This window comes from Megalobrama amblycephala, linkage group LG21, assembly GCF_018812025.1.
Source record: "Megalobrama amblycephala isolate DHTTF-2021 linkage group LG21, ASM1881202v1, whole genome shotgun sequence".
NCBI classification, from domain to species: Eukaryota; Metazoa; Chordata; class Actinopteri; order Cypriniformes; family Xenocyprididae; genus Megalobrama; species Megalobrama amblycephala.
In genome coordinates, this window is record NC_063064.1 from 23,084,282 (window position 1) to 23,099,426 (window position 15,145).

At 41.4% G+C, this 15,145-nt stretch overlaps 1 protein-coding gene across 3 annotated transcripts in view; it reads left to right on the forward strand.

Annotated features, from left to right (window-relative positions):
- LOC125256206 (NACHT, LRR and PYD domains-containing protein 3-like) overlaps positions 1-15,145 on the forward strand; it is a 128,698-nt gene that overhangs the window by 52,180 nt on the left and 61,373 nt on the right. For all 3 annotated transcript variants that reach the window (XM_048171968.1, XM_048171969.1, XM_048171970.1), the window contains exons 6-8: positions 1,834-1,918; positions 2,214-2,409; positions 2,504-4,334. In XM_048171968.1, the coding sequence (XP_048027925.1) occupies positions 1,834-1,918; positions 2,214-2,409; positions 2,504-4,334 (2,112 nt within the window). The remainder of the gene's footprint in view (positions 1-1,833; positions 1,919-2,213; positions 2,410-2,503; positions 4,335-15,145) is intronic.

A 15,145-nucleotide genomic window follows, 5' to 3' on the forward strand; every position in this document is an offset into this window, starting at 1 on the left:
GGAAAAAACATTTTCCATAGCATGAAAAGTTCTAGAAAGTAGAGCCTAGCATACACCTGCATAACTTATCTACGCAAAGATAAGGGCCTACCACCTGAGAAAAACAGCATCAGGAAGTCTAAAAACAGTCTACAACCTAGCTGTTAACCTCACCAATTGCACCTACATAAACAAGGGGACAATGGGCATACAGCCTAACAACTCCCTCAGGAGGAGGCCAGAACTAGGAACTATACCACCTGACAAGGGATAGTATACATAGGGTTAACATATAACACACCTAACTAGCTCTAGCCTGGCCGCTAATCTACGGGCCTTCTTACAGGGCCACAAGCCTAGTGAAGCCTGGGCTTCACCTCCAAATCTCATGTATAAGAGAAAGAAAGTGAAGCTCACAAGCAAACAATATCAGGCGGCCGATTAAGGCCGACCTAAACATACATATTAACTGAAGTGACGAGTGCTAACTCAAACTACTCTAGAAACAGCAGATGAGAAGCTACTCTAAACAACAGGTGGCTAAGAGCCGGCCATTTTGTGGCCTGCACAATATATCATTCTAGCCAACCTATCAACTTCAGTTTGCCCAAAAACCCCTTACTTTTCTACAAAATATATATACATGCATATAAATATTATACACACACACATATATATATATATATATATATAGGAGGTGAAAGAAGAGGAGAGGGTAGATATAAATCGCCCTTATGTAGCTGGGGGATCGATTACAAACGCAACGGTGTTTACAATCTATCACCCATCTCACTCTCGCTTCTTCCTCCTTCTGTCTGTCTGGGCTCAGATACAAATCTGAACGGCTAGGGATTTTTCCCTGCCCTCTCGATCTCAAACGCGGAGATCAGGGAGGAATGGAAAGTTTATGGGAGCTGCAGCGCTCACAAACAGAAAGGAACCACTCGTTGAGCCGTCCGCGCACAGCCCCTTTCTTAACGCGCTCTCACGGCAGCTGCAGCCTGCCGAAAAGCGCGTCCCAAAAACACCAGCAGCTCTGCATACACAGCAGCCAGAGGAGCGTTCTCTGCCGGACGCGATGACATCAAACACGGATGTCATCGTCATCCCACAGCTCACCCTTCTCAGCCCCGGGTCGGCCCTTTCTCAAACTTCCCGACGAGCTCACCTGCGAGCCCTATGATTGCAGCCGCCGTTTTGCCTCAGCACAAACGGGCCAGAATCATCAGGCACAGATGCAGACACCTCTTCCCTCGAGAAAATTGCCGAACGAGAACAACAGTAAACAGCAGACAAACACACAGACAGCGCCTTCAAGCACTGTCTATGCGCGCTCCTCTCCAGACAGAAAACGCCCAGAAATGTGTATATCAAGTGTCAAAAGCTGGGACACGGATGAACACACTCTCTCGAACGTTTGTAAGGCATATTATAGAATCTCTTACCGGAGTCGACATAGTCACAATCAGACAGAACAGACCTGAAAGACGAAGAGATACTGACTGTTTCTCCAGGCGCTCCTTTATACTTCCGGTTCGCGCCATATTACCATATTATCATAGGCTGTCGCCGGCCAATAGGGATTGGAGTTGTTGGATAGTTGGCTTTCAGACATCGGGTCACGTCTGACGTTCCCCATAGCGTTTCAAACATAGAGCGAGTTCCCTTTCGAAAGGGAACTACTGCACAACATATTAAAATACCAATTGTTAATGCAGAATTCACTATATATACTTAAGTAGATTCAACACTTTAACAGTGTAAACTTTTAAAATCTCATGTTTTCTTTTTCTTCATTGAAAACCAATAATAATATTTTGCCTGAAATGCAGTATTTTATTTTTTGCATAACAGGCTTCAATGGGAGACATTAGACTCAGACGTTCAGACTTACAGGAAGCATGAGAGTTTCAAAGACAATCTCCTAGAGATCTTCCAGGTAGGAAAACACATTTTCATAAATGTTTATATTTAAAACAAAAAATAGGTTACTGAACAATATTTCTTGCACAAATACTAGAATAGAAATTTTAAGAACCCATAAATAATAATCAAAATGTAAGAAAAAAAATTGTTTTTGTACATTTTGTGTTAAACATGACAGCAAATTAACATGTTTGTTTTTTAACTGATTTCTTTCACAAATATTTTTAATATCTAAATAAATCATTTTGAACAAATATGGATGAGGATCTGGTTAAATTTTTCTGTATCTTATTTGTCTTAATTTGTAGGATCTTGAGAGCAAAATAATCACATTTCTGAAGAATGAGCTGGAAAAGTTTAAGAAAATATTACAAAAAGAGAACACACAATACTTTGTGAAGGACTTTAATGAGAATAGATGCAGTACCAAAGCAGCAGCTCTTGATCTCACACTACATTACCTGAGAGAGATGAAGCAGGATGAAGCTGCTGATGCTCTAGAAGGTCAGAGACTCATGATCCTCTGTCAGATTGACACTTATAAATATGGGAGAGAAAATTAAGACTAAAACTATCTATTTTTTGTTCCTGTGTTTAGATGAGCTGTTCTTCATTCATCAGCTTAAATGTGGTCTAAAGAAGAAGTATCAATGTGTGTTTGAAGGAATTGCGAAGCAAGGTGACTCCACACTTCTGAATAACATCTACACAGATCTCTATATCACTCAGGGTGGCAGTGAACAGGTCAATACTGAACATGAGGTAAGACAGATTGAAGTTGCTTCCAGGCATCATGAATCTCAAGAGATACAGGTTAAGTGCACACAGTTGTTTGAAGCACCTGAACAAGACAAGGAGATCCGAACTGTACTGACAAAAGGAGTCGCTGGCATCGGAAAATCAGTCTCTGTGCAAAAGTTTGTTCTGGACTGGGCTGAAGGAAAAGAAAATCAAGATATCAGCTTCATATTTCCTCTTCCATTCAGAGAGATGAACTTAAAGGAGAAAGAAATACTAAGTTTGATGGACCTTATAGCTCAATTTTTCCCAGAGACAAAAGGTCTGAACCTTTCAAGAAGGAATAATTTCAAAGTCCTGTTTATCCTTGATGGATTGGACGAATGTCGCCTTCCTCTGAAGTTTGATTGTAATGAGAAGTGGCGTGATGTATCGTCACCAGCCTCTCTGGATGTTCTCCTGACGAACCTCATGAAGGGAAATCTGCTTCCTTCTGCTCTCATCTGGATCACCACCAGACCAGCAGCTGCCAGTAAGATTCCTCCTGACTGTATTGACCGGCTGACAGAGATACGAGGATTCAATGATGCACAAAAGGAAGAGTACTTCAAAAAAAGATTCATGGATCAGAATCAGGCCAACACAATCATTGATCATGTTAAAAAATCAAGGAGTCTCTTTATCATGTGCCACATCCCAGTCTTCTGCTGGATTTCAGCCACTGTTCTCCAGAACATTCTGGAGGAGAAAAGCAATAATGATGTGAAAAACAATCAGGCTGATGAGATCTCTAAAACACCACAGGAATCCAATACTGAAGACACTCCCAAGACTCTGACACAAATGTACACACACTTTTTCCGCTTTCAGATCCAGCAGAGCCACCGAAAGTATGATGGAGAATATGCACCAGATGTCTCCTGGGATAAAGACGCCATCCTTTCACTGGGGAAACTGGCATTTCATCAGCTGGAAAGAAACAACGTAATCTTCTATGACACAGACCTTGAAGCCTGTGGTATTGACGTCTATAAGGCATCAGTGTACTCAGGCATGTGTACCCAGATCTTTAAGGAGGAAACAGGTTTCATTCTTGGTACCATGTACTGCTTTGTTCACTTGAGCATTCAAGAGTTTATTGCAGCCCTTTATGCACATCTGTTTCTAGACATCAACAAGACAAACGTGTTTGATCATGAGTCTACAGAACAGGAAAACAAAAATGAAACCATGATTGATTTTCTCAAGACTGCAGTGGACAAGGCGCTCAAGAGTGATAATGGACACCTGGACCTTTTCCTTCGCTTCTTCCTCGGTCTGTCGCTCCAGTCCAATCGACGACTCTTACGGGGTCTGTTAACACAGCAAGACATCAGTGTCCAGAGCAACAAGGAAATAGTTCAGTACATCAAACAGAAATTAGAAGATAATCTGCCTGCAGAGAGATCCATCAATCTGTTCTACTGTCTGAATGAACTGAATGACCAAACTCTGGTGAAGAAGATTCAAACCCACTTCAGCAAAGGAAGTCTCTCGTCTGGTGACCTTTCACCTGTCCAGTGGTCTGCTTTGGTCTTTGTGTTGTTGACATCAGAGGAAGAGCTGGAGGAGTTTGAGCTTCAGAAATTCAAGAAATCAGACGAGTGTCTCATTAGATTATTGGCAGTCATCAAAACCTCCAGAAGAGCTTTGTAAGTCCATTAATATGTTTTGTCATGTTTTGATCTCATCCAGGGTATAACAGGCTACTTAAACTACATATTATCAGTTATTACTCTGTGTCTCCCAATAAAACTATATTTTAAATGCTTAATTTCATAATAGTTTGTTCTTTAGTTTTAATTTTGGGGGGCAAAACATAATGCAATGCAATACATAGATCAGTGGTTCCCAACCCCTTCCAGCTCATGGCCCACGCAACCAAACACGTAGGTTTGCGTGGCCCACTGCTAGAATTTTAGTTGACCCGACTACTTGTGTTGCGTTGGTTAATGAGGACTTAGAAACAGAGATTGTTAACAAAGTCTTTATTGAAAAATCTAGCAATAAACAGAAAATGCAGATAATGAGTTACGAAGCCCAGGCCCGGTTTAATGTCAATTAGCGGTACAACGGATCACAAAACTAACAGTTCAGATCATATTATGGTTTTTGAGTCACAGATCAGATAATTTTTTGGATCAGCAAAACAAATAAATAAAATACTTTTATATAATAAAAATTTTTTAAAGAAAAATGTAACTTTGCTTCCCATTTATTACTTAAAGAACAATTTAAGTACTTTGATACCACAGCAAAAACTCTTAACTAATAAAGCTCAAACATTATTAAAGATACATGAACAGAGTAAAAATAAGAATATACAAATTAAAACAGAAAAATACTGTAGAACAGCTACAAAAAGTTAGGTCTAAAAGTAGCCTAGTATTCAGGTACAGAAATGTCATAATATAAATATTAATATAATTGTAATTGCACTGCATGCATAGTGTTCACTGTATAAATTAAATATTCAGTGCATCTGGAAAGTATTCACAGTGCTTCACTTTTTCCACATTTTATGTTACAGCCTTATTCCAAAATGAATTAAATTCATTAATTCATTTTGAGGGGTCTGAGGTGAATGAAATCATGAGAATCACACCTTCTCAGTTGTCAAAAAAAAAAAAAAAACCTTAGACATCCTGGCTTCACACCACGTGCAACGCTCCTGGGATAAGTATCGATATGTAAAACTTAAACCTGACATGGCTGACTTGTTGTGATTTCCACTGTTTCGTTATTTCCGCTTAATCGAACATATTTTTTATTATTACAAATACAATTTGTATAAGGCTAATAACATTGCCACTCTACTATACTATATTGTCATAAGGTAATGAAACAGTTTGCTTTTACACACACAAGATGTTCTGTGCAATTTCATAATGACAGGGTTTGAAATGAAGACCTGTAAAATGTGGGTAAAAATCAACTATAGAGGGTAACTGTCAAATCAATACACTAGGCAATTTGGCAGGTTGTGTTTCACAAATTATGTTCACTCAATTTGCTGGCGAAGTTTATGTATTCTGTGCAGCTTTAGCGCACATACTCAAATCATAAGTCAATATGAATATTAAATATAGCTATAATATAATTTTTTTGGGGGGTGGTGGGTATGGGATGTCTCGCATCTTTCTCACCTTTTTTTCCCCTGATGTGACTGCATCCCTGCAGTCAACTCAGCTTTATTTATATAACGCTGTTTACAATACAGATTGTGTCAAGCAGCTTTACAGTGATAGCTGGTAAATAATTTTGGCTGCACAGCAGCTCTTAAAGAAAATGGTGTCATTGTCCAGCTTAAGTAAACTCAGTATTGATTCATTCCCTTGTAAAAATCAATAGTTATTCATTAGGTTAATTTATCTATATATCAGCACTGGAGAAAACAGTGATGTCATTGTCTAGCTCAGTTCAGTTTGCATACAATGGTGTCAATGCAGGCAGATCAAAAAACATTGTTGAATATCAAGTGTCAAGTGTCCCCAACAAAGCAAGCCAAAGGCGACAGCGGTAAGGAACCCAAACTTCAACAGTTGACATCAGGTGACAAACAGGTGATAAAATGGAGAAAAAAAACCTTGGGAGAAACCAGGCTCAGTCAGGGGGGCAGTTCTCCTCTGGCCAACAGCAAACAGTGTGCGATTATGATTCAGACAGCTTTACAGGTCATAAGCCTGATTGGGATTGCACCACTCAAAATATTTAATTCAGTTCCAACTAGCCGGTATAAGAAGGTTTGTTGGGAATCTGTGCCACTGGCTGTCATGTCGGTGAGGCCTTCACAGGGGATGATCTAGTTGACACAATCACTGCTGACACTTCAGGGCTGCGTTGTTGTCGTGTCTAGGTGCAGGTCCTCGATCTCACCTGGATACGGCCCGGATCCAGCGGACTATGGTAAATCTCGGGATAAACAAAGAGACTAATTTTAGCGTAGATGCCATTCTTCTTCTGATGTAACGAGTACATCTGGTGTTATAGGAATTGTTCCCGGCTGACCTGATTTATGCAGCCTAACAATCCTTTAACGGATTTGAAAATATAAATTGATAATGTGTTGTGTATGCCAGGTTAAAGAGATGTGTTTTTAGTCTAGATTTAAGCTGACAGAGTGTGTCTGCTTCCCAAACAATGCTTGGAAGATTATTCCAGAATTTAGGGGCCAAATAGGAGAAGAATCAACCACCTGCGGTTGATTTTGATATTCTAAGTATTATCAATTGGCCTGAATTCTGAGATTGCAATAGACGTGAAGTGCTATAATGTGTTAAGAGCTCGCTCAGATACTGGGGAGCTAAACCATTTAGTGCTTTGTAAATGATTAGCAAGATTTTAAAATCTATAAAATGTTTAACAGGGAGCCAATGCAGTGTTGACAGAACGGGGATAATATGGTCATACTTCCTGGTTCTAGTAAGAACTCTAGCTGCTGCGTTCTGGACAAGCTGTAGCTTATTTATCAAGTGAGCAGGGCAACCACCCAGTAGAGCATTACAATAATCTAGCCTTGAGGTCATGAACACATGAACTAACTGTTCTGCATTTGTCATTGAGAGCATATGTCATAGTTTAGATGTATTTTTAAGATGGAAGAATGCGGTTTTACAGATGTAGGAACATGGCCTTCAAATGAAAGATTGGTATCAAAGAGCACACCCAGGTTCCTAACTGACGACGAAGACTTACCAGATCAGCCATCATGTGTTAGACAGTATCCTAGGTTATTATGTGCAGAAGTTGTTGGTCCAATAATTAGAATCTGTGTTTTTTTTTCTGAATTTAGTAGTAGGAGATTACTGGTCATCCAATGTTTTTATATCAGCTGTGCATTCCGTTAATTTTGTGAATTGTTAATTTTTGTCAGGGCACGAAGAAATATAGAGCTGAGTATCATCAGCGTAACAGTGAAAACTAACGCCATGCTTCCTAATGTTATCTCCCAAGGGTAGCATGTACAGAGTGAAAAGCAATGGTCCTAGTACTGAGCCTTGCGATACTCCATATTGAACTTGTGATTGATATGACCTCTCTTCGTTTACTACTACAAACTGATAACGGTCATATAAGTATGATTTGAACCATACCAATGCAATTCCACTGATGCCAACATAATTTTTGAGTCTATTTATAAGAATCTTGTGATCGATAGTGTCGACTGCAGTACTAAGATCCAGTAACACTGATAGAGAGATACAACCACGATCTGATAAGAGCAAATCATTTGTAACTCTAATGACAGCAGTCTCAGTACTATGGTACGGTCTAAATCCTGACTGGAAATCCTCGCAGATACCATTTCTGTCTAAAAAATTAACATAGTTGTTGTGATACTGCCTTTTCTAGTATTTTTGACAGAAAAGGTAGATTCGAGATCGGCCTGTAATTGACTAATTCTCTAGGATCAAGTTGTGGTTTTTTAATAAGAGGTTTAATAATAGCCAGCTTAAACGTTTTTGGTACGTATCCTGATAAAGATGAATTAACGACATTAAGAAGAGGACCTCTGGGAGGCATTTTTTTCAATAGCTTAGTTGGTATAGGGTCTAACATACATGTTGATTTTGATGATTTAACAAGTTTAGACAATTCTTCCTCTCCTATGGCAGCGAATGAATGGAATTTTTCCTCAGGGATACTACAATGCACTGTCTGTACTGTAGTAGATGGTTGCATGGTTATAATTTTCCCTCTAATATTATCAATCTTGCAAGTAAAGAAGTTCATAAAGTCATTACTGCTGTGCTGTTTGGAAACATTAGAAGTTGAAGCTTAATTTCTTGTTCATTTAGCCACTATATCAAATAAATACCTAGGGTTTTTGAAGAGATTTGAAAAATAAGTAGCTCAAGGGAGGCAACGAGAATGAAAGTAAATCAAAAATATTCATTAACAAAAATTAAGTTTACAAATCATAGTAATTAACACTGAAAGCACTACTAAGGAAAAGTAAATAAAAACTAAATAAGTTACGCAAAATTTAATAAACTTCAACATAACAAACAGGCCTGCAAAACATAAAGCCCCAAACTAAACTAATACATAAAGCAAACAAATAATTACAACAAAGCATGTCTGTATGTAAAAATGTGTTTTTTCCATGAAATACAAAAATCTTCTAGTTTTATTTTCTTCCAGCTGCGCTCCATTTTTCTGGCTGCTCTCTTAAGGGCCTGAGTGTGCTCATTGTACGACGGCTTTGGACTAATTTCCTTAATCTTCTTTAATGGGGTCATGAACTGCGTTGGTTTTATAATGCTTCTTGGGGTGCACTTATAATGTTAGTATGCTTTTTACATCCAAAATTGTCATAATTTATAAATAAAAGGCATTTTTCCTACCCTGATTTTATCCCTCTGATTTGAATGCTCTGTTTTAAGGGGCATGTCTGGTGTGAGACTTCAGTGTAAACGCCCACTGCTGTGATTAACTGACATCTTTGCATATGAAATAACTTAGTATTACTCTCCATTTTAGCACGTTTTTACTATTACAGCTCTCAAGGTTAAGTAATCGTGAAAAGTGTTGCATTAAATTTAGGTTGTGGCATGAAAGGTTGCAGAGATGAACACTGTGTAGCCGATCACAGACATGTTGAGCGCATGAAAGCAGTGATCTCGTCATTGCAACTCAATTTCTGTACACTAACAAATGCTTTCATCTTCATTAACAGTGCAAACGCGATATAACTAAAAGATTTGTTAAATAAAATGGGAGTTTTGCACATCAGTCACTGATGAACTTGCGCTGTTTGATTGACAGCTTCAGTGTGCGCTGCTCCAACGATTGCAAAGGGAGCTTTCTTTATATAATTTAATCACCGTTAAATTTAACAGTTAAATTTTCATCCTACTAAGAGAAACAACGCAAGTTGACGTTTAGTCACGGGTTTGATTTACTGACACACAGACAAAGAGCATCTGACTGTACATCAATCATTACATAACAGATCAGGCATTAGAATTAACACAGTTACTTACATTTTGTTGCGTTACTTTTGAGTCCAGGCACTGCACAATAATTTGTAATCCTCAACGGCATGTTTATTGCTTGGTAGCTCGATCTGGTTTAGCACCACCGAGGCCTGGCTACCTATTCTATTGCATATCATGTGTGAATCGGTGGGCGGGGCTAAACAGTGATGAAGTAGGCATTGATCTTCTTCTGCAGAGGCGGTGCTTGCTGTCCTTTGACATCATAGATCACCACTTTGTAAATCCTACCGTTTGCTGGGTCTGGTGTCAATAAAAGCTTTTATTGGACTAACAAGGAAGTTTTTTAGCTTCAAAACTTACAGGATATTCTTAAAGTATGATGACCTCTTATATGTCAAAAGCTCAAGGAAAATTTGATTTCTCAGTTCATCACCCCTTTAAGTGCAATGGAGCAACTGAGTGTATTGGAAAAGAGAGAGTCAGTAGTTTCTGTTGCAACACTGAGTTCTTCTAAGCCATCTGGTATGCTAAGGAGATGAAACTGATCAGGAAGATTATTTATAAAGCAATCTTTAGTGGTAGAAGGATAGTTCTACCATATTTGTGGTGGGGAGGCAGTTTTGCACCCTCTTTTCTAAATGTAGTATACACAAGACTAGATAATGATCTGAGATGTCATCGCTCTGCTGCAGAATTTCAACTGCATCAATATCGATTCCATGTGACAATATTACATCTAAAGTATGATTACAACAGTGAGTGGATCTTGACATGTGTCTAACTCCAATAGAGTTTAGAATGTCTGTAAATCAACAAATTATTTTATAAAGTCTGTATGGTGGCCTGTATACAGTAGCCAGAACATATGTCAAATGGGATTTGTCAATTACATTACATAATGTTATATAAAGCACCATCACTTTGAAGGAATTATATTTGAAAGACTTTTGAGTAATACTGAAGATATTACTATAAATTACAGCAACATCTCCCCCTTTGCCTTTCCGACGCGGCTCGTGCGAATAATAGTAACCTAGAGGGCTAGACTCATTTAAAGTAATGTATTTGTCTGGTTTTAGCCAGGTTTCTGTCAAACACAGCACATCTAGATTATTGTCTGTGATATCATTTACAATACAATACATGCTTTTGAAGAAAGGGATCTAATATTCAGCAACCCAAGCTTTATCATTTGTTCATCAGTAGTATATCTGTTTTTATTTGTTGAACATCAATTACATTTTTATACTTAAATGAGTTTGGGAGTTTTTTGTATTTACCATTTCGGGGTACAGACCAGTCTCTATGTGATGATATCTAGGTGAAAGAGTCTCTATGTGTTTGGATTTTTCTAACTTCTGCGATGTGAGACAGCTAGCAGACGGTCGATTTAGCCAGTCTGTCTGCTTCCTGACCTGGGCCTCAGTTTGTCATGTTTCAGCTCTATGACTATGTGCCATATTACTTGAAAGAAGAGCGGCACCATCCCAGGAAGGATACCATCTCTTTTCATCAGGTCTGGCCCAAAAACTTTTCCAATTGTCTATGAACCCTATATTATTCTGTGGACACCACTTAGACAGCCAGCCATTAAGTGATGATAGTCTAAGTATCTCATCACTCCGACGAACAGGAAGGGGGCCAGAACAATTTACAGCGTCTGACATCATACTTGCGAGTTAACACACCAATTTAATGTTAATTTTAGCGATCTCCGACTGGTGAAGTCGAACATCATTAGTGCCAACGTGAATAATAATCTTAGAGTATTTACGATTAGCATTAGCCAGCAATTTTAAATTTGCTTTGATGTCAGGTGCTTTGGCTCCTGGCAAACATGTGACTATGGTAGCTGGTGTCTCTATTTTCACGTTCTGTGTAATAGAATTGCCAATAACTAGGGCACTTTCAACAGGTTTCTCAGTGGGTATATCAGTGGGGAGAACTTGTTTGATGTTCTAATCGGAAGGGAAGAGTGGTGTTTTATCCCACAACTAGGCTGTCACGGTCACCCAGTTGCCCTAGCTGTGCACAGATGCTCTCCATCCAACCTGATGGAGCTTGAGAGGAATGGGAGAAACTGCCCTAAAATAGGTGTGCCAAGCTTGTAGCATCATACTCAGAAAGACTTCAAGGCTGTAATTGGTGCCAAAGGTGCTTCAACAAAGTATTGAGCAAAGGCTGTGAATACTTAAGCATGTGATTTTTTTTTATTTTTATTTTTTTTTTTATTATTATTATTTTTTCTTTTTTTTATTCAATTTGCAAAGATTTCAAACAAACTTTTCACATTGTCATTATGGGTATTGTTTGTAGAATTTTGAGGAAAATAATGAATTTAATCAATTTTGGAATAAAGCTGTAACATAACAAAATGTGGAAAAAGTGAAGCACTGTGAATACTTTCCGTATGCACTGTAGATCAATCATTGTTAGTTGCTTTTATGTTTGACAGTTAGTGACTATTTTGCTATAAATTTTGATTCACATATGCTAAATTTGATTGTGTGTGGTCATATTTGCATAAATGTGCCTGCAAGAATTTATTCAAATATATTTGAAAATATTTAACTGTGCATTCTGGTCCGTTTTGACCTAGAAGAGGTACATACTGTACTTTTTTTTTTTTTCATAGTTATTTTTAGGCTGCTGTCAAAAATGCACAGAACTAATATGATGAAACGCATCCAATTTTTTCTCAAGTTATCTCAAATGTTTAGGTTCACTTAAGACTTTATAACCGACTGTATACTTGTTGAGACAGGGATTTTGAGACCATTTTGTGTGTATGTGTCCATTCAAGCTCAATGAGTCATGAAATAGCACTCTATTATGTGTTCTCATGCCATCTGAAAGGCGTCTCTGTGAGCGTGCATGCTTTGAGTGTGTGCGCTCAGAAAATGCGCAATTGTGAATTTTGCCTCTTCTTGCATTTGAATTGTTTAAAAACGTTTGAGTGTTTTAAATTGTTCAGACTCACAAACACGTGCAAATAATAACCTTTCACTATATAATTGCTAAATGCAATTAATCCGCGAATCCCATGCATTCCAAACTGTGGGGCATGGTTCATACAGATCACGGATCAACTACCATCTGTTCCACCTGTAATGTCAATCATTTTCAATTTTCCTTCGCTGCACAGTAAATCTCTTTACATCATGCATACTGTAACGAAACGGGACTCAGGCAGAGATCCATTTGCAAGCTTTATTTGAAAGTGAGCGTGGTCGTACAGGCAGGGTCGAACAGGAACAAACAGGAACAGTAAGGAACAGGCAGGGTCGTAGTCAGGGTACAGGCAAAGGATCGAGGCAGGTAGCTATGGGTCGTAAACAGGGATCAGGCAAGAACAGTAACAAACAGGAAGACAGGGAGATAACGCTCAGAATTGCACACTGGGGAAACAATACTTCGCGGTGAGGTGGTGTGTGTGAAAGTCCTTTATAGTCCTGGTAATGAGCTGCAGCTGGGTGTGGTGATTAGTGTGAATGTGACTGGCAGAGAGGATGATGGGGAATGTAGTCCGGGAAGTGACAGGAACAGACGGTGATCATAACATAACGCCCCCCTCCCGGAAGGCGCGTCCTCGCGGCGTAAAAGGAACAGCTAGGGGGGGGGGGGGTGCATTGGAGACCTGCATGCAGACAGGAACGGGGACCCCAATGCAGGTCCAGGAACTCGGGCAGCCATGGAGGGTCAGGTGCCGCGGGCAGCCAGAGCAGGTCAGTAGTGCCAGGAATCCACGGCGGGTCAGGTGGCTTGGGCAGACCACGGCAGGTCAGGTGGCTTGGGCAGCCACAGCAGGTCAGGTGGCTCAGGCAGCCACGGCAGGTTAGGTGGTTCGGGCAACCACGGCAGGTCAGGTGGCTTGGGCAACCACGGCAGGTCAGGTGACTTGGGCAACCACGGCAGATCAGATGCAGTGGCCGGCCCAGGCGAAACAGAGTCTGTAGATGACCATGGTGGGTCAGAGTCCATAACTGGCCATAGGGAGTTATAGTCCATAGACGGCCATAGCAGCTGCGGGCCGTTGCGGGCCACGGCCGTGCAGGGTCCCCACCTGTAGGCTTCCCACCCTCAGGTATACTGCCCCCCCCACAAAAAGTTCTTGGGGGATTCAACAAAGGCCGAGGTGGGTTCGTGGGCAAGGAGTTCGGGCAGGGCAAGGCAGTTGGATGGCGCAGGCAGGGCAAGGAGCTTGGGCGGCGCTGGCAGGGCAAGAAGCTTGGATGGCGCTGGCAGGGCAAGGAGCTTGGGTGGCGCCGGCAGGGCAAGGAGCTCAGGTGGCGCCGGCAGAGCAAGGAGCTCAGGTGGCGCCGGCAGGGCCAGGAGCTCAGGTGGCGCTGGCAGGGCAAGGAGCCTGGGCGGCACAGGCAGGGCAAGACGCTTGGGCGGTGCTGGCAGAGCACGACGCTTGGGCGGAGCAGGAGAGACCTCTGGAGTGGTCTCCGGACCCACAGCGGGCTCTTGAAAGGCTTCTGAGCCTTGAAGAATGGAAGAAGCCTTCTTCCTCCTCCTCCTCTTCCTAGGATGAGGCGAGGGTTCTCCGGTTGGAGCGGGTTCTGGAGCGGACTCAATGGCTGGAACGCCCCCTACATCCTTAAGCACCGAAGGGGTGGCCATCTTGCCCATGGGCACTGGCAAAGCAGCCATCTTGTCCATCGTGTCCAGGGCGCTTGAGTGCGTTACAACCGGCGAACTTGAATGTGTTGTAACCGGCGAATTTGAGTGCGTTGCAACCGGCGAATTTGAGTGCGTTGCAACCGGTGAATTTGAGTACATTGCAACCTGCGAGCTCACGTGCGAAGCGTCCGGCGGGCTTGAGAGCGAAGCAGCCGGCTGGCTTGAGTGCGAAGCGGCCACCGGGCTTGAGAGCGAAGCAACCAGCGGGCTTGAGAGTGAAGTGGCCAGCTGACTTGGGAGTGAAGCGGCCGGCGGATGCTTAGGAATGCCAGCCGCTCGTGCTGTAGTCAGCGGTGGATCAGCCACACTGGAACCCAATCCTCTCCGCTTTCTGACTGATCTAGAGACGTGACGTTGCTCTGGGCGATCAGCGGAGACGTGACGTGGCTCTGGGCGATCAGCGGAGACGTGACATGGCTCTGGGCGATCAGCGGAGACGTGACGTGGCTCTGGAAGATTGGCAGATGCGTGGCGTGGGTCAGGAAGATCAGCGGAGACATGAACTGTTGTTGTTGTGATGGTAGCTGCCATTTTGTGCGTGTTCCTTGGCTCGGCGGCCATTACGTGATTCACCATGGTGTCGCATTCCTCCGCGACCCCCACAGTAAACAGAGAACCAAGCAGACAACAACGCATAGTCCATAAAGCTGCTAAGTGATGAACGCGGTCCCTCTCATCTTAATTTATTCTGGAGAGGTTGGTTGACACCATCACAAAAAAAGTCAATCAGTGGACAGTCAGGCAGATCAGAGAGGTAAGCAATGTCCAAATATTCCTTCACATATTCCTCTAACAATCGTGTGCCCTGCGAACTCCACAATAACCATTGCGTAACA